This window comes from Phyllobates terribilis, unplaced genomic scaffold (genome assembly GCF_046119375.1).
Source record: "Phyllobates terribilis strain yellow unplaced genomic scaffold, ASM4611937v1 Scaffold_3__8_contigs__length_932513732, whole genome shotgun sequence".
NCBI lineage: Eukaryota > Metazoa > Chordata > Amphibia > Anura > Dendrobatidae > Phyllobates > Phyllobates terribilis.
Window position 1 is genome coordinate 169,765,910 of NW_027362763.1, and position 21,310 is coordinate 169,787,219.

The 21,310-nt window shown below is 45.4% G+C and overlaps 1 protein-coding gene across 1 annotated transcript; it reads left to right on the top strand.

Moving 5' to 3' along the window:
• Positions 1-251: 251 nt before the first annotated feature.
• LOC141257996 (C-C motif chemokine 24-like) lies at positions 252-4,140 on the top strand. Its single transcript, XM_073672985.1, has 4 exons — positions 252-418; positions 835-940; positions 2,465-2,542; positions 3,945-4,140. Exons 1-4 carry the CDS (start codon positions 349-351, stop codon positions 3,973-3,975), a joined length of 285 nt encoding a protein of 94 aa, XP_073529086.1. The 5' UTR covers positions 252-348; the 3' UTR covers positions 3,976-4,140.
• Positions 4,141-21,310: the final 17,170 nt, after the last annotated feature.

The window sequence follows — 21,310 nt, forward strand, 5'->3', positions numbered from 1 at the left end:
TTTGACTTCATGAATCCATTTCACCAGGTGAGGCATCCACTGAGGACAATGGAGCTTAGCTTCTTGGCTCAGATATGAAATAGTCAATTGTTACACTTGAAATTGAGGTGAAAATTAAACACTCAAATTATTACTTTTACACTTTAAAAAAAATGATTTGTCATTGAACATATTTCACCTGAATTTGCTGACGACATAGAAAAAATTAGATCATTTCCTTTTTTGCCTCACGAAGTTCCTCTTTACAAGTCTTAAAAGGATGGTGCTGTCAAGTGAAGATCGCACCACACAGCTGCTCAGCGTGGAAGACTGAGGACACTACAGAAAGAAAAGCAAGAACTCAGAACGATGTGGACCATGAGAGTACTGCTGTGTTTAGCCCTGGTGGCCACATACGTAATGTGCGATACTTCTATCGGTAAGTAGAGTAATTATGAAGATTGTAGAGGTTTTACAAGACTGTATGATGTGACTCCATAGGAGATAACAGATTGATTGTCCCAGCTGTGGATGAAGATAATGTTTTCAAATGAATGCTACTATGTTCCTATGAACATTCCTGAATCCCTAGCACGTTACAGTTGATCCCACTAAGGTTTCTACTTCTCACAAATAATGTATATTCTTCTTTACTAACTAGTTTGGTTGTATAAGTATAACCTAATTTGTAGGATAAGTGTATGGATCATGATATAAACTCTGCAAGCCAGTTAGTTGACCACCATATTCGACCACCATGTTTGTTGGAAGCCACTGGCTTTTTATATGAATTATTGTCATTACGCTCCAGTAATTAATCAAACATTCTTTCTCTGTTTCTATTTTAATACACAGGCAAATTTAGTTCCTGCTGTACCAAGGTCTCGAGAGGAAAACCTAGGGATGTAATTGAAAATTTCATCATCCAAAAAGAAGATCTTCCATGTGTTCATGCAGTGATGTGAGTATTGTAAAAAAAACAAAATTTGAGAAGAGGAAAAAGCATTCAAGCTAAAGCTAAATTACCAATCATTAATTATTACATACTTTAAATCTCCATAGAAACATATGTAATATCACCATGCACACATGCTGATAATATATAAAGTGCATTTGTCCTGACGCAGTAGCATTTATGATACCTTCTCAGTACCGCTGAGGGAGCTAAATAAACAGGGTTCTCCTCATACAAAGCTGTCAAAATAAGGATGACTTCACACATGGTGGACATTCCTGCAAACTGTTCTATTAACCTGCATGAACTTGCAGACTCTCAGGATAAAGCAACTCCATTCAGATTAATAGAATCATTTTCAATCAGATACTTCTGCAGTAAACCTGACATGAAAAAATTTACTCTAATGAGAATAAAAGGTGCTTTGTAAAAAGGGAATCTGACAGCAGGATTTCACCCCACATCTATTTATATGTAGATGTAATGCTTTTAAAGACGAGTTCAGCAATATCTTTACATTGCCAGTCCATTCCTGTATTACTGAGAAATCAGCGTTTGAATTGATATGCAAAAGAGGCTAAAGCCTATGTCACTCCAGCTCTATTCCCTGCTCAGCGCTGCCTCCGCCTGCGCGGCTGATGGTCTCTATGGTGTGTGATTTCAGTCAAGCAAGGGTAGACGATGCTGAGTTGGAAATAGAGTTGGATCGACAGTAGCTTTAGATCTACAAGTAGTTCTTCAGCCTCATTTGCATATCAATTCTACCACTAATTTCCCAGTAACTTAGAAACGTAATGGTCATGTAAAGAAATTGATGGACTTGTCTTTGAAAGAGCTACATGAACATATAAATAGTTTGAGGTTGAAATCCTTCTGACAAATTCTGTTTAAAGTTTGTGCATTGTAAGGAAAAAACTTGTCGAGCAGAGACAAGCCCCGTCCCCGCAAATGACTTCACTTCCGAGGGAACAATAGGGAATTTTTAATTAAGGTATATTAGAAAAGAGATTAGATTATTACATTGAATAGACAGTCATTTAGGATTAAAATTAGATTAAAGGGGTATTCCCATCTCCAAGATCCTATCCCATTATGTAGTAGGTGTAATAATAGTAATATTAGGAAATACCTACAATTAGAAATGTAGGATAGTATTTCTGATTTGCTATGTCTCTTTCCTCATGTGCAGGCATCGCAGGACCTTAGGTATCCATGGTTACGTCCACTGATAAAGTCACAGTTAGTTAGCTGGCTGCTAGTGGTCGTAACCATGGATACCTAAGGTCCTGCGATGCCTGCACATGAGGTAAGACAGATAGCGAATCAAAAATACTATACTACAAGTCTAATTGGAGGTATTTGCTAATATTATTATTATTTCACCTACTACATATTGGGATAGGATCTTGGAGATGGGAATACCCCTTTAAATGGAATTTCCACCTTTTAATGCCATGCTATTTTAGATCTCGAAATAGATTAGAACGAAACATTGTTTACATAGTTAAATAGATTATGTTCTCCATTTAGATTCATCACCAATAAAGGAAACATTATCTGCTCCACTCCTGGCCTTCCCTGGGTGAATTCAAAAATAAAGGAAATCAGGTAGGTTGCAAGTCATTAAATTTTAAATTGAAAATCTTGTCAACAGTTAGTTACACAGTTTGTGCTGAGGGCATCCACATTCTGCTTTATATTTGTGCATATATATACTGTATATCTATATATTTATATATATATATATGTATACATATATATATATATATATATACACATATAAATAAAGTAATTAAAGAATTACTTTACATATCTTTATTATTGCTCATATATATATGTTTTATTGTTGTTTTAAATCCTTGCTCTATTACATGCTTCTTTGCCCATACAATAACCTTTTATGATTTTCACTTAGTATATACAATAGTGGTCAAAAAGTTGCTACCATGGGCCTCATTCAGACATCCGTGATTTTTCACGTCCACAAGAAATGGTCCTATTTTCATCAATGTACCTGTTTTTATTATCAGTGTTTCATCAGTAATTTTGACTGATCAAAACAAAGAAACATTTGCAAAGCTTCTCCTATCCATTGCACAGCACATGGATCCATCACTTGTATGGGTAATTTTGATCTATGTCTCGATCAAAAATGGACATGTCTCCATGATTTGTTTGCAGACACATGGTCCACAAAATAACAAGGACATGTGAACAACCCCTTAGAATTTAATAGGTATTTGTTCTCTCAAAATCATAGGGTAGGACATGTACATGATTCACGGACATATAAATGAGGCCTAAGTCTGCCATATTTTTAAATGTATGGAGCGCTGTCTGAGACATCTAGTCATCCAACACAACAGAAGTAACACACAGGACCACAGTACATAGACCCCAATCATCATTTCCGTTCTTTTTAAGTCACATTTCTGTTTTTGACTTGTGGTATTTGATGACGTTTCATCAAAATGATGCAAATGGTTTATAAATTTGAAGCAAAGCCAATAATTGGCTTTTTCCCTGTCACTTATCATTTTTGCGATTTTTTAAACAAAAAAAAATTCACAACTTGTTCAAAATAGATGCAATTTTTTAATTTAAGTGCAGAAAATCACTTCAGGTGGCACTGTAGAAGAGTTGCGTCAAATTTTGCAACTTTTTAAACAGTTTCTATTGGGGAATCAGCCAAAAACATTTGGAATTGCTAGAGTCGACCCACAAAGTTGGAAAAGTAAAAAAAACTGGCAAATATATAAAATAGACTTAAAAAAGGCAAAAATAGAATAATGAATACAAACAAAAAAAGTCATAAAACACACAAAACTAGACAAAAAAACAGGTGAAAAGGCAATGATGAATTCAGGCTATAGTACTTTACTAGCGACCCAGCAGGCACATCTTTACATATAGGCATTATTTTTTTACATAAAGTTATCAAGTACAATTAAAGAGTGTCTTGCTCTTTTCTGTATTCTCTTGTACTAAAGGAAAGTTTTTTCATTTTCAGGAAAAAGAATGAAGAAGGAAATAACCAGTGAAAAATGAAGAATAAGAAAGATACGCTCAACGGCGGAGAGTTAAATACAAGCACACTGCAGGGAAAGAATGAATACTAGTAATTTATAAATATTTAATTTTAGGGCAGTTTGCTCTTTTGTTAATGTATTCCTAATATTGTGCCAAAAATATAGTATTTATTTTAATTCTGAAAAGTTGTGTTTTTTGTGTTAATATATGTGCATTATAATAAAATTCATCGTGATATTTAAAAGCAGAGCTCTCATATTTGGATAGAAGTATAGTTATAAGGGGTTTCCAATAGTCTTTGTGTTTATTCTATGTATATGGAAATAGAAAATTTTGTCCAGTAAGGAATAATGATAGAACTAATCAACGGAGAATCAACTTCAAGTCGAATTTCCTGAAATTCGTAGATCCCCGCGGATTCCAACAATCTTAATGACAACCAAAAACAACCAAATGACCCTGAACAAAAGTTCACATACCCAAGTTCTAAATATCGTGTATTGCCCCCTCTAACATCAATAACAGCTTTTGTTATCATTCATATTCTCTGAAACAAGGCCAAGAAAACAAAAATTCTGCTGGGGTATGTAAATGACTCGCCCCCAGGGCCGTGGGGTACTCGGCAGCCGGGCCTTATGGCTGCTTGCAGGGGATATCACGGTGGCTGGCCCGGTCCGTGACCCAGGGCGGTCAGTGCAAAAAGGGGGATATTTATAGGGGATTTGTCGTGACGCCACCTGTGGTGTCTGGTGAGGATCACCAGCACTGCAACAGTCCTATGAGGCAGATGATAGGGCAGCTAGAGATGGAACGGCTCCCCACAGGTGGAGCAGGCCTCAGGGCAGTGTAGATGAATGGAGGCGCGCTGGGCATTGTAGTGCAGGGAGAGAATTGGCGCCGGTGAAAGAAAGGGACGGAGGCAATGCAGTGCAGTCATCCAGGATTTACTCACAGTTCTTAGACAGCCCACAGGTGCACTGTACTGGTGCAAGCCTCCCGCATCGCACTGCGTTCACCGGGCAGGGGTTCAGTCCTTCCTCAGGCAGCTCGGGTGTACCTGGCAGAACCCCACTTTCTTATGTGCCTCTCTAGACCGACTTCACGCTGGGTCTTTCTCCCTCTTGCCCTGCGCTTCCCACTGTGAATCCTGTTCGGGAGCTGCGAGGTCCCCCCTGTCCGTCGGAGTTGCACAGACCTGCTTGACCTTACTTGGATTGGGGTGGGGGTTTGGCTTGTGGCTATAGAAGCCAGAAGCCTCCAGTTTTTCCAGCCGAGGCTTGAAGCTGCACGACTGGGCCAGGGGCCAGTCCCCTTCTTGCGGCCTAGATCCTCCTGACACTTGGCAGGTTCGGGGTGTACGGGTGCCGCCTGCACTCGCCGTACCCCCTAGGATCCCTTCTGTAGAACGGAGCTTACTCCCTGCTCCCCTCCTGGGCCTCTGAGACTAGGCCCTGCTTGTGGAGCAGAGCTCCTAAAGAGACTCTGCTCCCTGACTGACTGTCCTCACTCTCTGAACTCTTCTCCCTGAACTAAGATGGCTTCTTCTTATATATCTACTGTATGAGTGCTCCCCTAAACTACTTCCTCCACCCACACCCACTACTGGTTCCCCCTACCTTTGGGTTCCCCCCACTCCAGCCAGGGACAGGGCTCAGCAGCTGCGCTCTGCATGTTGCCCCTCCAGCCGGCCTGGAGCAGTGTAGTGTTGGATGTAGGTGTTTGGGGTTCCATGCAGCACTCCCTCCTTACCTGAGAGAAGGGAGACACCACACCTTGGGGTGAGGTGCAGTACATCTGTGGCGACTGAACACTCAGGGGCGCCACATAAACATTTGAGCACAACTGTATATATGAAGGGGTGGGCGGATGATCTGATACATTTAGGTGTGAAAAACATGCAAAAGAATAAGAAATCAGGAGGGGGCAAACACTTTTTCACACCACTGTAATAATTAATAATAATAATAATTTTTTTATTTTTATAGCGCCAACATATTCCGCAGCACTTTACAATTTTAGGGGGAACTTATACAAACAATACAGAATAAGCATATCTCATATCAAAAGGAGTGAGGCCCCTGCTCGCAAGCTTACAGTCTATGAGGAAATGGGGGAGACACAAAAGGTAAAATGTACATATATTATATAATGCAGCATTGATATGCTAAATAGGATAAATAATAATACATGGACTGGTCGCCAGCCAGTATGTGTACAGTCCTGACCGAGGCTATTAAGTGCATGGATGGTATGAACCTGAAATTGAAGAAGATTTTAATATGGGGGAAAACTGGGACGGACACATAGTGTGTGGAGGCGATACGCCAGTCTAAAGAAATGGGTTTTTAGGGTCCGCTTGAAATTGTGGATATTGGGAATTAATCAAACTGTCCTGGGTAGTGCATTCCAAAGAATTGGCGCAGCATGCGAGAAATCTTGGAGACGGGAGTGGGAAGTTCGGATTATAGAGGATTTTAGTTTTAAGTCATTGGCAGAATGGAGGGAACGTGTAGGGTGGTAGACTGAGACAAGGGAGGAGATGTAGGGGGGTACTGAAGCATGGAGCGATTTATGGGTAAGCGTGATAAGTTTAAATTGAACTCTATATTGGATGGGCAACCAATGCAATGACTGGCACAGGGAAGAGGCATCGGTGTAGCGGTTGGCGAGGAATATGATCCTGGCTGCTGAGTTAAGGACGGATTGGAGAGGGGAGAGTTTAGTAAGAGGGAGCCCAATAAGTAGAGAGTTGCAATAGTTGAGACGAGTTTTTGCTAAGTCAAAGGTGAGAAACGTCCTGATTCTTGAGATGTTTTTGAGGTGTAGATGAAATGAACGAGCGAGTGATTTGATGTGAGCAGTGAAGGAAAGATCTGAATCAAAAATGACCCCAAGACAGCGGGCTTGTTGCTGGGGAGTAATGGTTGAGCCACAAACGGAAATGGCAATATCGGGCACTGGTAGGTTAGTGAAGGGAGGAAATACGAGTAGTTCAGTCTTTGACAGATTCAGTTTTAGACAGAGGGAGGACATAATGTTAGACACAGCAGAAAGACAATCACTGGTCTTTTGTAATAATGCAGGGGTGATGTCCAGGGCAGAGGTGTATAATTGGGTGTCATCAGCATAGAGATGGTACTGAAAACCGAATCTGCTGATTGTTTGTCCAATAGGAGAGGTGTATAAGGAGAAAAGAAGGGGGCCTAGGACTGATCGTTGAGGAACCCCGACAGTAAGGAGAAGGAGAGAGGAGGATGAGCCGGCAAAAGACACAGAGAAGGAGCGGTCAGAGAGATAGGAGGAGAACCAGGAGATAACAGTGTCCTTGAGGCCAATAGTGCAGAGCATAGAGAGGAGGAGCTGGTGATCCACAGTGTCGAATGCTGCAGAGAGATCCAGGAGAATCAGCAGGGAGTAGTGACCATTAGATTTAGCTGTTAGTAGATCATTAGAGACTTTAGTGAGGGCAGTTTCAGTAGAATGTAAAGAGCGGAAACCAGATTGTAAAGGGTCAAGAAGAGAGTTGTCTGAGAGATAGCGGATTAGATGGGAATGGACCAGGCATTCCAGGAGTTTAGAGATAAAGGGAAGATTGGAAACAGGTCTGTAGTTGGCCGTGCAGTTCTGGTCAAGGGATGGTTTTTTAAGTAATGGATGTATGCTGGCGTGTTTAAAAGAAGAGGGAAAGATACCAGATGAGAGGGAGAGGTTGAAAATTTTAGTTAGGTGAGTGGTGACAGCTGGAGAAAGGGACTGAAGGAGATGTGAGGGAATAGGGTCACTGGTGCAGGTGGTAGGGCGGGAAGATGCAAGGAGCCTGATCACTTCATCTTCCGTGACTGGTTGGAAGTCAGAAAGTGAGCAAGATGCAATGTGTCGGGGAAGAGCATGCATAAAGTTTGGGGATTGGGAGAAAATTTCCTGTCGGATATGGTCAATTTTTTCTTTGAAATAATTGGCCAGATCGTCAGCATTGAGGTCGGTGGTCGGGGGCTGTGCTGTTTGATTGAGGAGAGAATGAAACGAGTCAAAGAGGTGTTTAGGATTATTGGAAAGTGAGATGATGAGGTTGTTAAAGTAGGTTTGTTTGGAGAGGTGAAGCGCAGAGTTATATGTTTTCAGCATAAATTTATAATGGAGGAAATCTTCGGGCAGATTAGATTTTCTCCACAGCCATTCAGCGCACCTAGAGCACTGCTGTAGAAGACGTGTTTGGGGCATGTGCCAGGGTTGTCGCTGTCTATGCCGAATTGTTCTTTGTGTAGGAGGTGCGGCTTCATCCAGGGTGCATAGCAATATTTCGTTATAATGCTTCAATGCAGAGTCGGGACATGAGAGGGAGGAGATTGGGGCCAATGATGATTGCAACTTTTTCATAAATTTCTGGGTGTTAATGGCGCGTATGTTTCTATAAGTGTGGAAAGTGGGGGTGTCTTGAGTAGAGTCACAGTTCTTGACAGAGAATGAAAGAAGATTATGGTCAGAGAGTGGAAAGAGAGAGTTAGTAAAGTCATGTACTGAGCAAAGCCGGGAGAAGATAAGGTCCAATGTGTTCCCATCTTCATGTGTAGGAGAATTAGCAAGCTGTGAAAGGCCGAAGGAGGAGGTTAGCGAGAGAAGATGAGCGGCAGATGGGGAAAGGGGATCGCCAATTGGGATGTTAAAATCTCCCATGATTAGAGTGGGGATGTCGCAGGATAGAAAATTTGGAAGCCAGGCAGCAAAGTGATCCAGGAACTGACAAGAGGGACCTGGAGGGCGATAGACAACCGCCACTTGCAGGGAGAAGGGCCGGTAGAGTCTGACTGTGTGGGCCTCAAAAGAAGGGAAGGTAAGGGAGGGTACTGGGGGGATAACCTGAAAAGTACATTTTGTTGAAAGAAGCAGACCAACACCTCCACCTGATCTGTTGTCAGGTCTCGGAGTATGAGAGAAGTGTAGGCCACCATAGGAGAGAGTTGCAGTGGCGGTGGTATCCGACTGCTGGATTCAGGTTTCGGTGAGAGCCAGAAGGTTGAGGGAATTAGAGAGGAAAAAGTCATGGATGTAAGAGAGTTTATTACATGCTGAGCGCGCATTCCAAAGGGCACAGTTGAATGAGACAGAAGATATGCAGGGAATATTAATGAGATTAGCAGGGTTTCTGAATGTAACAGGGAAAGAGTTAGTGTTATTATTACTGGAGGATCCTGGATTAGGAGAAATATCACATGCGACTAGGAGAAGGAAGATACAGAGAGTGAGCAGATGGTTGAGTGATTTGTGAGAGCATTTCCTGTGTTGTATGGTGAGAATGAATGGATCTGTGTGGTATAACATTGTGAAGAGAGCATGACAGCTGTACATAGAAGAAGAGAGGAGTGAGGGGTTAATATGGATAAAGTGTGCAGAATTTGTGGGAGAACGGTGAATGTGGATGATTGTAGCAGCCAGAACGTAAATGGCACAAATACAAATGGTGAATACTGTTTGCAAAACAGATGACCTGGAAGCAAGTTTGTTTAATTGTCTTGCATGTCTTACCTGTCTCCTGCCCTGTCCAACTGCCATATCTAACTGCCAAGGCATTTTGATAAATTATGTATATTGTGAGGGGCTGGGGGGCTGTGACCATGTATATTATGGGGGGCCTGCAACAATGCATATAATGTGTGCATTTTGCAGCAATGATTATTAAGAAAATGTGGCGGGCAATACAGTAGGGGAAATGAATTGATCCCTTGCTGTTTTTGTAAGTTTGCCCACTGCATTTTGCAGTGAGAAATAAGTATTTGATCCCCTACAAACCATTATGAGTTCTGGCTCCTACAGACCAGTTAGACACTCCTAATCAACTCGTTACCTGCATTAAAGACAGCTGTCTTACATAGTCACCTGTATAAAAGACTCCTGTCCACAGACTCAATTAATCAGTCAGACTCTAACCTCTACAACATGGGCAAAACCAAAGAGCTTTCTAAGGATGTCAGGGACAAGATCATAGACCTGCACAAAGCTGGAATGGGCTACAAAACCATAATTAAGACGTTGGGTGAGAAGGAGACAACTGTTGGTGCAATAGTAAGAAAATGGAAGAAATACAAAATGACTGTCAATCGACATCGATCTGGGGCACCATGCAAAAGCTCACCTCGAGGGGTATCCTTGATCATGAGGAAGGTGATAGATCAGCCTAAAACTACACAGGGAGAAATTGTTAATGATCTCAAGGCAGCTGGGACCACAGTCACCAAGAAAACCATTAGTAACACACTACGCTTTAAAGGTTTAAAATCCGCAAAGTCCCCCTGCTCAAGAAGGCAAATGTGCAGGCCCATCTGAAGTTTGCCAATGAACACATGTATGATTCTGCGAATTATTTGGAGAAGGTGCTGTGTAGTGTTGAGCGAGCACTAAAATGCTCAGGTGCTCGAAGCTCGGGCCGAGCTCGTCGTGATACTCGGGTGCTCGACCCGAGCAACGAGCCCAATGTTAGTCTTTGGGAGACCCGAGCATTTTTGCTGCGGCACCCCCGGCAGTCTGTAGAAAGCCTAAAAAGTGCCCAAAACGATAGTGACAGTACTCAAAAGACATGGGGACAGCATGGGCATCGCCCCAGGAAGCATTTCTGACCCCCAGGTCACTGCTGTCAACAATGTGGTTAGAGGTATTAAGCCACTTTTACGGGCTCACAAGAAAAAGTTCAAAAACAAAACTGAAATGGTTTTCCTGTGAAATATGTTAAGGAACATCCTTTCCAGGGTAAAGACTTGTGTATAAGGTAAAATAAATAACCAAAAACAAAAATACTCCTCCACACCTTGGGCTATGTTCACAAGTAGCATTTTTTATGCGTTTTTGCACTTTTGTATTGCTTTCAACCGTGACAAATGCATTCACCGAGAAATGTCATTTTAACATTTTACAATCTTATCTGGCCATGTGCTGTGTGACACATGCATACAGTGCTGAAAAGACATTGGAACAGCATGGGGAAGACCCCTGGAAGCATCTCTGACACCCAGGTCACTGCCTAAAAGTGTGCCCATCAGAAATGATCCTTGTCGCATCAGAAGATGCAGACTTGCAACTATCCCCGTGCAAGTTCTTGTCCAAGGCAGTGTTCAATTGTACCTCCGCCATTCCTTGCAATGCAAGCGCAAGTATGCAGCCTGCCACCCACCCACCCCCAGGCTGCAATACCATACTGCTAACTTGCTTGCGCTTGAAATTGGGTCTTTTAGGCATGTGGAGGCGGAATCTGGCCAACACGTCATGGCTGCGTCGGCGGCCTGGTAACCATACTCAGTCCCCGGCCTACCGGAGGCCGGGTGTCCACGCTCGGTCCCCAGCCGCCAGTGGGCGGCCGGGTGTCCATACTGGGTCCCCAGCCGCCCCGCAGCCGGGTGTCCACACACGGTCCCCAGCCGCCTGGGGGCGACCGGGTGTCCATAAACGGTCCCCAGCCGCCCATATTTCTCCTGTCAACTTCCCCCCACACACTTTTCTTAGCCTGGCCTACTTTAGGGCAGCATTGGACGAGCCCACCAGAGAACCAGACTCCTCCGGTGGGCCCTGGCTTCTCCATCAGGGGAGTTGAGAGTGCCAAGGTGAGGAGCATGATGATGATAGAAGTTAGAAGTTAAAGCAAAGCTTCAGGTGATGAATGATGGATGAGGTGGTGGCAAAGGAGAAAGAGCAGGAGGAACAGGGACCATTCACAACAATATCAGGCCAGTCAACCACACATGTCTTGTAGGATATGTTTCTGCACCAAAAGGAGCGGTTCGGCTACACAGTTATAGGGCATACAGTGAGTGCAATGCCTACCAAAAATTTCCAGGCACTCCAATGCCCCTTGGAAGTGACATGGAGGTCAGAGGGCCTTAACTAAACCGTTTTTTCCATTTATAGCAACTGGGTCTCCTGTGCACTGTTGACCTAAGCAGTGAATGGAAGGCTTTCCAAAAATTATGAGGAACTGCAATGGCCCTTGAAACAGACGTGGATTACAGCATACTAAAAACTTTCTACCCATTATTGGGGAGTGGGTCTCCCTTAATGTTCGTCTATGCATTGAAAAGCAAAAGCTGACTAAAATTAGGAGGAAATGCAATGCCCGTTGGAAGAGTCATGGAGGTTAGAGTTAATTAAAAACAACATTTCAATGCCCCTTGGAAGAGCTCTGGAGTTCAGAATGGTTTAACAAGACGGTTTTAATGCCCCTTGGAAGAGACGTGGAGGTCACAGTAGCTTAACAAGACGGTTTTAATGCCCCTTGGAAGAGAGGTGGAGGTCGCAAAAGCTTAACAAGACGGTTTTAATGCCCCTTGGAAGAGACGTGGAGGTTGCAGTAGCTTAAAAGGATGGTTTTAATGCCCCTTGGAAGAGACGTGGAGGTTGCAGTAGCTTAACAAGACGGTTTTAATTCCCCTTGGGAAAGTGGTGGAGGTCGCAGTAGCTTAACAAGAAGGTTTTAATGCCCCTTGGAAAAGTGGTGGAGGTCTCAGTAGCTTAACAAGACGGTTTTAATGCCCCTTGGAAAAGACGTGGAGGTCGCAGTAGCTTAACAAGACAGTTTTAATGCCCCTTGGAAGACACGCGGAGGTCGCAGTAGCTTAACAAGACGGTTTTAATGCCCCTTGGAAGAGACGTGGAGGTAGCAGTAGCTTAACAAGACGGTTTAATGCCTCTTGGAAGAGACAATGAGGTTGCAGTAGCTTAACAAGACGGTTTTAATGCCCCTTGGGAAAGTGGTGGAGGTTGCAGTAGCTTAACAAGATGGCTTTAATGCCCCTTGGAAAATTGGTGGAGGTCGCAGTAGCTTAACAAGACGGTTTTAATCCCCCTTGGAAGAGACGTGGAGGTTACAGTAGCTTAACAAGACGGTTTAAATGCCCCTTGGAAAACTGGTGGAGGTTGCAGTAGCTTAACAAGACGGCATTAATGACCCTTGGAAAAGTGGTGGAGGTCGCAGTAGCTTAACAAGACGGTTTTAATGCCCCTTGGAAGAGTGGTGGAGGTCGCAGTAGCTTAACAAGATGGTTTTAATGCCCCTTGGAAGAGACGTGGAGGTCGCAGCAGCTTAACAAGATGGTTTTAATGCACCTTGGAAGAGACGTGGAGGTCGCAGTAGCTAAACAAGACGGTTTTAATGCCCCTTGGAAGAGATGTGGAGGTCACAGTAGCCTATCAAGATGGTTTTAATGCCCCTTGGAAGAGACGTGGAGGTCGCAGTAGCTTAACAAGACGGTTTTAATGCCCCTTGGAAAAGTGGTGGAGGTCGCAGTAGCTTAACAAGACGGTTTTAATGCCCCTTGGAAGAAACATGGAGGTTGCAGTAGCTTAACAAGACGGTTTTAATGACCCTTGGAAGAGACGTGGAGGTTGCAGAAGCTTAACAAGATGGTTTTAATGCCCCTTGGAAGAGACGTGCAGGCCGCAGTAGCTTAACAAGACTGTTTTAATGCCCCTTGGAAGAGACGTGGAGGTCGCACTAGCTTTACAAGATGGTTTTAATGCCCCTTGGAAGAGACGTGGAGGTTGCAGTAGCTTAACAAGACATTTTTAATGCCCCTTGGAAAAGTGGTGGATGTCGCAGTAGCTTAACAAGATGGTTTTAATGTCCTTGGAAGAGTGGTGGAGGTCGCAATAGCTTAACAAGACGGTTTTAATGCCCATTGGAAGACACGTGGAGGTTGCAGTAGCTTAACAAGACGGTTTTAATGCACATTGGAAGAGACGTGGAGATTGCAGAAGCTTAACAAGACGCTTTTAATGCCCCTTGGAAGAGACGTGGAGGTTGCAGTAGCTTAACAAGATGGTTTTAATGCCCCTTGGAAGAGACGTGGAGGTCGCAGTAGATTAACAAGATGGTTTTAATGCCCCTTGGAAGAGACGTGGAGGTCGCAGTAGCTTAACAAGATGGTTTTATTGCCCCTTGGAAGAGACGTGGAGGTCGCAGTAGCTTAACAAGACGGTTTTAATGCCCCTTGGAAGAGACATGGAGGTTGCAGTAGCTTAACAAGACGGTTATAATGCCCCTTTGAAAAGTGGTGGAGGTCACAGTAGCTTAACAAGACGGTTTTAATGCCCCTTGTAAAAGTGGTGGAGGTCGCAGTAGCATAACAAGACGGTTTTAATGCCCCTTGGAAGAGCTGTGGAGGTCGCAGTAGCTTAACAAGACGGTTTTAATGCCCCTTGGAAGAGACGAGGAGGTCGCAGTAGCTTAACAAGATGGTTTTAATGCCCCTTGGAGAGACGTGGAGGTCGCAGTAGCTTAACAAGATGGTTTTAATGCCCCTTGGAAGAGACGTGGAGGTTGCAGTAGCTTAACAAGACAGTTTTAATGCCCCTTGGAAGAGACGTGGAGGTCGCAGTAGCTTAACAGGATGGTTTTATTGCCCCTTGGAAGAGACGTGGAGGTCGCAGTAGCTGAACAAGACGGTTTTAATGCCCGTTGGAAAAGTGGTGGCGGTCGCAGTAGCTTAACAAGATGGTTTTAATGCCCCTTGGAAAAGTGGTGAAGGTCGCAGTAGCTTATCAAGATGGTTTTATTGCCCCTTGGAAGAGACGTGGAGGTCACAGTAGCTTAACAAGATGGTTTTAATGCCCGTTTGAAAAGTGGTGGAGGTCGCAGTAGCTTAAGAAGACGGTTTTAATGACCTTTGGAAAAGTGGTGGAGATCGCAGTAGCTTAACAAGACGGTTTTAATACCACTTGGAAGAGACGTGGAGGTTGCAGTAGCTTAGCAAGATGCTTTTAATGCCCCTTGGAAGAGACGTGGAGGTTGCAGTAGCTTAACAAGATGATTTTAATGCCCTTTGGAAGAGATGTGGAGGTCGCAAAAGCTTAACAAGATGGTTCTAATGCCCCTTGGAAGAGACGTGGAGGTCGCAGTAGCTTAACAAGACGGTTTTAATGCCCCTTGGAAGAGACGTGGAGGTCGCAGTAGCTTAACAAGACGGTTTTAATGCCCCTTGGAACAGACGTGGAGGTCGCAGTAGCTTAATAAGACGGTTTTAATGCCCCTTGGAGAAGTGGTGGAGGTCGTCGTAGTTTAAGTAGACGATTTTAATGCCCCTTGGAAAAGTGGTGGAGGTTGCAGTAGCTTAAGAAGACGGTTTTTATGCCCCTTGGAAGAGCGGTGGAGGTCACAGTAGCTTAACAAGACGGTTTTAATGCCCCTTGGAAGAGACTTTGAGGTCGCAGTAGCTTAACAAGATGGTTTTAATGACCCTTGGAAGAGACGTGGAGGTTGCAGTAGCTTAACAAGACGGTTTTAATGCCCCTTGGAAAAGTGGTGGAGGTCGCAGTTGCTTAACAAGACGGTTTTAATGCCCCTTGGAAAAGTGGTGGAGGTCGCAGTAGCTTAACAAGACTGTTTTAATGCCCTTGGAAGAGTGTTGGAGGTCGCAGTAGCTTAACAAGATGGTTTTAATGCCCCTTGGAACAGACGTGGAGGTTGCAGTAGCTTAACAAGTCGGTTTTAATGCACCTTGGAAGAGACGTGGAGATTGCAGAAGCTTAGCAAGACGCTTTTAATGCCCCTTGGAAGAGACGTGGAGGTTGCAGTAGCTTAACAAGATGGTTTTAATGCCCCTTGGAAGAGACATGGAGGTCGCAGTAGCTTAACAAGATGGTTTTAATGCCCCTTGGAAGAGACGTGGAGGTTGCAGTAGCTTAACAAGACGGTTTTAATGCCCCTTGGGAAAGTGGGGGAGGTCGCAGTAGCTTAACAAGATGGTTTTAATGCCCCTTGGAAAAGTGGTGGAGGTCTCAGTAGCTTAACAAGACGGTTTTAATGCCCCTTGGAACAGACGTGGAGGTAGCAGTAGCTTAGCAAGACGGTTTTAATGCCCCTTGGAAAAGTGGTGGAGGTCGCCGTTGCTTAAGTAGACGATTTTAATGCCCCTTGGAAAAGTGGTGGAGGTTGCAGTAGCTTAACAAGACGGTTTTAATGCCCCTTGGAAGAGCGGTGGAGGTCACAGTAGCTTAACAAGACGGTTTTAATGCCCCTTGGAAGAGACGTGGAGGTTGCAGTAGCTTAACAAGACGGTTTTAATGCCCCTTGGAAGAGACGTGCAGGCCGCAGTAGCTTAACAAGACTGTTTTAATGCCCCTTGGAAGAGATGTGGAGGTCGCAGTAGCTAAACAAGACTGTTTTAATGCACCTTGGAAGAGACGTGGAGGTTGCAGTAGCTTAACAAGACGGTTTTAATGCCCCTTGTAAAAGTGGTGGAGGTCGCAGTAGCTTAACAAGACGGTTTTAATGCCCCTTGAAAGAGCGGTGGAGGTCGCAGTAGCTTAACAAGACGGTTTTAATGCCCGTTGGAAAAGTGGTGGAGGTTGCAGTAGCTTAACAAGACGGTTTTAATGCCCCTTGGAAGAGCGGTGGAGGTCACAGTAGCTTAACAAGACGGTTTTAATGCCCCTTGGAAGAGACGTGGAGGTTGCAGTAGCTTAACAAGACGGTTTTAATGCCCCTTGGAAGAGACGTGCAGGCCGCAGTAGCTTAACATGACTGTTTTAATGCCCCTTGGAAGAGACGTGGAGGTTGCAGTAGCTTAACAAGATGGTTTTGATTCCCCTTGGAAGAGACGTGGAGGTTGCAGTAGCTTAACAAGACGGTTTTAATGCCCCTTGGAAAAGTGGTGGAGGTCGCAGTTGCTTAACAAGACGGTTTTAATGCCCCTTGGAAAAGTGGTGGAGGTCGCAGTAGCTTAACAAGACAGTTTTAATGCCCTTGGAAGAGTGTTGGAGGTCGCAGTAGCTTAACAAGACGGTTTTAATGCCCCTTGGAAGAGAAGTGGAGGTTGCAGTAGCTTAACAAGATGGTTTTAATGCCACTTGGAAGAGACATGGAGGTTACAGTAGCTTAACAAAACGGTTTTAATGCCCCTTGGAAGAGCCATGCAGTACAGCATCTTAAAAACATTATTCCCATTTTTGGGGAGTGGGTCTCCCACAGTCTTTGCCTTAGCCTTCCAAGCAAAAGCTGCCAAAAATTAGAACGGAGGAACTTGCAATGCTGGCAACATGGACCAAGGTCACCCTTAACAAGACTTAACAAGACGATTTTAATGCCCCTTGGAAAAGTGGTGGAGGTCGCAGTAGCTTAATAAGACGGTTTAATGCCCCTTGGAAGAGCGGTGGAGATCACAGTAGCTTAACAAGACGGTTTTAATGCCCCTTGGAAGAGGCGTGGAGGTCGCAGTAGCTTAACAAGATGGTTTTAATGCCCCTTGGAAGAGACGTGGAGGTTGCAGTAGCTTAACAAGACGGTTTTAATGCCCCTTGGAAAAGTGGTGGAGGTCGCCGTTGCTTAACAAGACGGTTTTAATGCCCCTTGGAAAAGTGGTGGAGGTCGCAGTAGCTTAACAAGATGGTTTTAATGCCCCTTGGAAGAGACATGGAGGTCGCAATAGCTTAACAAACTGGTTTTAATGCACCTTGTTAGAGACGTGGAGGTTGCAGTAGCTTAACAAAATGGTTTTAATGCCCCTTGGAAGAGACGTGGAGGTCGCAAAAGCTTAACAAGATGGTTTTAATGCCCCTTGGAAGAGACGTGGAGGTCGCAGTAGCTTAACAAGACAGTTTTAATGTCCCTTGGAAGAGGCGTGGAGGTCGAAGTAGCTTAACAAGACGGTTTTAATGCCCCTTGGAAGAGACGTGGAGGTCGCAGTAGCTTAACAAGATGGTTTTAATGCCCCATGGAACAGACATAGAGGTCGCAGTAGCTTAACAAGACGATTTTAATGCCCCTTGGAAAAGTGGTGGAGGTCGCAGTAGCTTAATAAGACGGTTTAATGCCCCTTGGAAGAGCGGTGGAGGTCACAGTAGCTTAACAAGACGGTTTTAATGCCCCTTGGAAGAGGCGTGGAGGTCGCAGTAGCTTAACAAGATGGTTTTAATGCCCCTTGGAAGAGACATGAAGGTCACAGAAGCTTAACAAGTCGGTTTTAATGCCCCTTGGAAAAGTGGTGGATGTCACAGTAGCTTAACAAGACAGTTTTAATGCCCCTTGGAAGAGAAGTAGAGGTTGCAGTAGCGTAACAAGACGGTTTTAATGCCACTTGGAAGAGACATGGAGGTTACAGTAGCTTAACAAAACGGTTTTAATGCCCCTTGGAAGAGCCATGCAGTACAGCATCTTAAAAACATTATTCCCATTTTTGGGGAGTGGGTCTCCCACAGTCTTTGCCTTAGCCTTCCAAGCAAAAGCTGCCAAAAATTAGGACGGAGGAACTTGCAATGCTGGCAACATGGACCAAGGTCACCCTGGTGGTATAGTGGTGGTGAAGTCTGAGGATAAGGAGAAGAGCAAAATATAACCGAAATGAGGAAGCGTATACCCATGTGTGGGTGTGAAGCGGTACATGGGAATACACCTCCCGAAATAACACAGTGTATTTGACTTTATGTTACTCTGCTGTTATTTGGTGGTGATGAGAAGTCTGGCCCAATCCAGCCCTTGTTCATTTTGATAAGGGTCAGCTTGTCAGCATTGTCAGTTGACAGGCGAGTGCGCTTATCAGTTATAATTCCCCCAGCGGCACTAAAAACGCGCTCCGATAACACGCTAGCAGCAGGGCAGGCCAGGACCTCCGAGGCGTACAGAGCGAGTTCATTTCAAATGTCCAGCTTGGATACCCAATAATTAAAAGGCACAGAGGAATCACGGAGGACGCTGGTACGGTCGGCAAGGTACTCACTCACCATCTTTTGAAACTTTCCACTCCTTGTGAGTGTACCCCGCGCCTCAGGGCCTGTAAGCCAAACAGGTCTCAGAAAACTGTCCCAGAATGTTGACAGTGTTCCCCTGCCTCTGCTGGATTGGAGTTGCGTTTCTCTTGCCTGTACGCCTTGGTTGGTCAACGAACTGTGACCTCTGCCGCTAGCATGTTCAGATGGGAATTTTTTTAACAGTTCTGCATCAAGGGCTTTCTGGTACTGCCCCATTTTTGTAGACCTCCCCACCTCAGGAATAAGAGAGTGAAAGTTCTCCTTGTAGCGGGGGTCTAATAATGTCACCAATCAGTAATGACTGTCACCCAACATTTTTACAACGCGAGGGTCACGGTTAAGGCAGCGTAACATAAAGTCAGCCATGCGTGCCAGACTGGTAATGGGCAAGACTTCCGTGTCCTCACCAAGATGACGACAAACCATGCTCTCCTCCTCCTCCTCCCCCCTGTCCTCAGGCCACCCACGCTGAACCGACGGTATGACAGTTGTACAGGTACTACCATCTACAGCGCATGATACCAGCTCCTGTTCTTCCTCCTCCTCCTCCTCTCCCTCACTGTCCCCCAATGCATGTTGGGATGAGATGAGGCTGGGCTGTGTATAATCGCCCGCTACGGCTTCTTGAACCATCTCATCATACTCTGGCTGCAATGCCTCCTCTTTAATTCTCTGCAGAGAACGTTGCAAAAGACAGACAAGTGGGATGCTGACGCTAATGATGGCGTCATCGCCACTCGCCATCTTGGTGGACTCAAAGTTTGTCAGGATGGTACATATGTCAGACATCCAGGTCCACTCCTGAGGTCTTATGTGTGGAGTCTGACCTGAATATCGACGGCCTTGTTGCAGCTGGTACTCCACAACTGCTCTCTTCTGCTCACAAATCCTTTGCAACATGTGGAGGGTAGAGTTCCAACGTGTGGGGACATCACACACCAGTCGGTGTGCCGGAAGCTGCAAACGCTGCTGCAACACAGCAAGGGTGGCGGAAGCTGAAGCCGACTTCCGAAAATGAGCTGACAGGCGGCGTACTTTGACGAGCAGATCTGGCAACTCGGGGTACAATTTAAGAAACCGCTGAACCACGAGGTTAAGCACATGAGCCATGCATGGTACGTGTGTGATCTCGCCTCGCCTCAGAGCCGCCACCAGGTTACAGCCATTGTCACACACGACCATGCCTGAATGTAGGTTCAGCGGTCTCAGCCACAGATCTGCCTGCTCTTTCACAGCTGTCCACAACTCACAAGCAGTGTGAGGTTTATCACCTAAGCTTAGGAGTTTCAGCAGAGCCTGTTGCCGCTTGGCTGAGGCAGTACTGCAGTGCTTCCAGCTTGTAACTGATGTGGTGATATCTGAGATGGAGGCTGAACATGAGGAGGAGGAGGATGAGGTGCAGGAGCTGTACATTGTGGGGGGCAACTCTGACTGACATAGGGCCCGCAATCCTCGGTGTGGGGAGGATGTGTTCCGTCCCAAGGTCCGACTGGGTCCCAGCTTCCACTATGTTTACCCAGTGTGCCGTCAGGGAGATGTACCGTCCCTGGCCAGAAGCACTTGTCCACGTGTCCGTTGTAAGGTGGACTCTCCCAGTAACTGCGCTGTTGAGGGCATGGCAGATGTTTTGGGACACGTGGTTGTGTAGTGTGGGGATGGCGAAATAGTGTCGGCTGGGAACCGAGTACCGAGGGACGGCCACCGCCATAAGGTTGCGGAAGAATTCCGTCTCCACCCGCCTAAAAGGCAGCATTTCCAACGCAAGCAGTCGTGAAATGTGCGGATTTAGGACTGTGGCCTGTGGGGCGTTGGCTGCGAATTTGCGCTTTCGTTCAATGCTCTGGGATATGGACAATTGAACTCTGCGGTGGAACGTGGACAAGGACGTTGATGCTGTTTCTTAAGAAACTGCCATAACAAGTGAAGACTGAGAGGAGGGGGCATCTTTGCATGCAGTATGGACAGGGGATTGCCTTGCACGCACAACAGGGGGTTCTCTTACACGCACAACAGCAGTAGAAGCAGTTGTGACAACCCGCTGACACTGGTTGTGGACCCTGGGGTTCACCCCACAAAGTCGGGTGCTTTGCTGCCATGTGCCTGATCATGCTGGTGGTGGTCAGGCTGGTAGTTTTGTCACCCCTCCTGATGCTGGCATGGCATGTGGTACAAATGGCCTTTTTGGGGTTATCAGCAGAGTCTTTAAAAAATTCCACACTCTGGAAGACCTACCGGTTGTACTGGCAATGTCCCTCGTGTTGGTGTTACGGGGAACCGTTGCCCGCCTTCTGTGTGCGGCCACCACACTGCTTCTTCCTGCCTGTTGGGGTACTCTGCCTCCCTCCCCTTGTGTGCTGCTGGCCTCACTCTGCGTGTCCTCCTGCCTCGTTGGGTCAGTTACTAGATCATCCACCACCTCCTCCTCTTCCACTTGCGCACCACGATCCTCCTCCTCATTTCGGAGCAATTGTGTCTCGTCATCATTCAACTCTTGTGACAATTTGCCAGCGTCGACTTCCTGTGGCCGTGGCTGTTCAAATATTTGGTCATCGCTACATGGGATCTCCTCTTCCACCACTTCAAGCGGAGCAGGTGAGGGGCACAAATCTGGAAAGGACCATT

Coding starts and splice junctions, on each gene's coding strand:
- LOC141257996 (XM_073672985.1), top strand. CDS start 349: ATGTGGACCATGAGAGTACTGCTGTGTTTAGCCCTGGTGGCCACATAC. Junction 941..2,464: donor CCATGTGTTCATGCAGTGAT/GTGAGTATTGTA, acceptor TTCTCCATTTAG/ATTCATCACCAATAAAGGAA. Junction 2,543..3,944: donor TCAAAAATAAAGGAAATCAG/GTAGGTTGCAAG, acceptor TTTCATTTTCAG/GAAAAAGAATGAAGAAGGAA.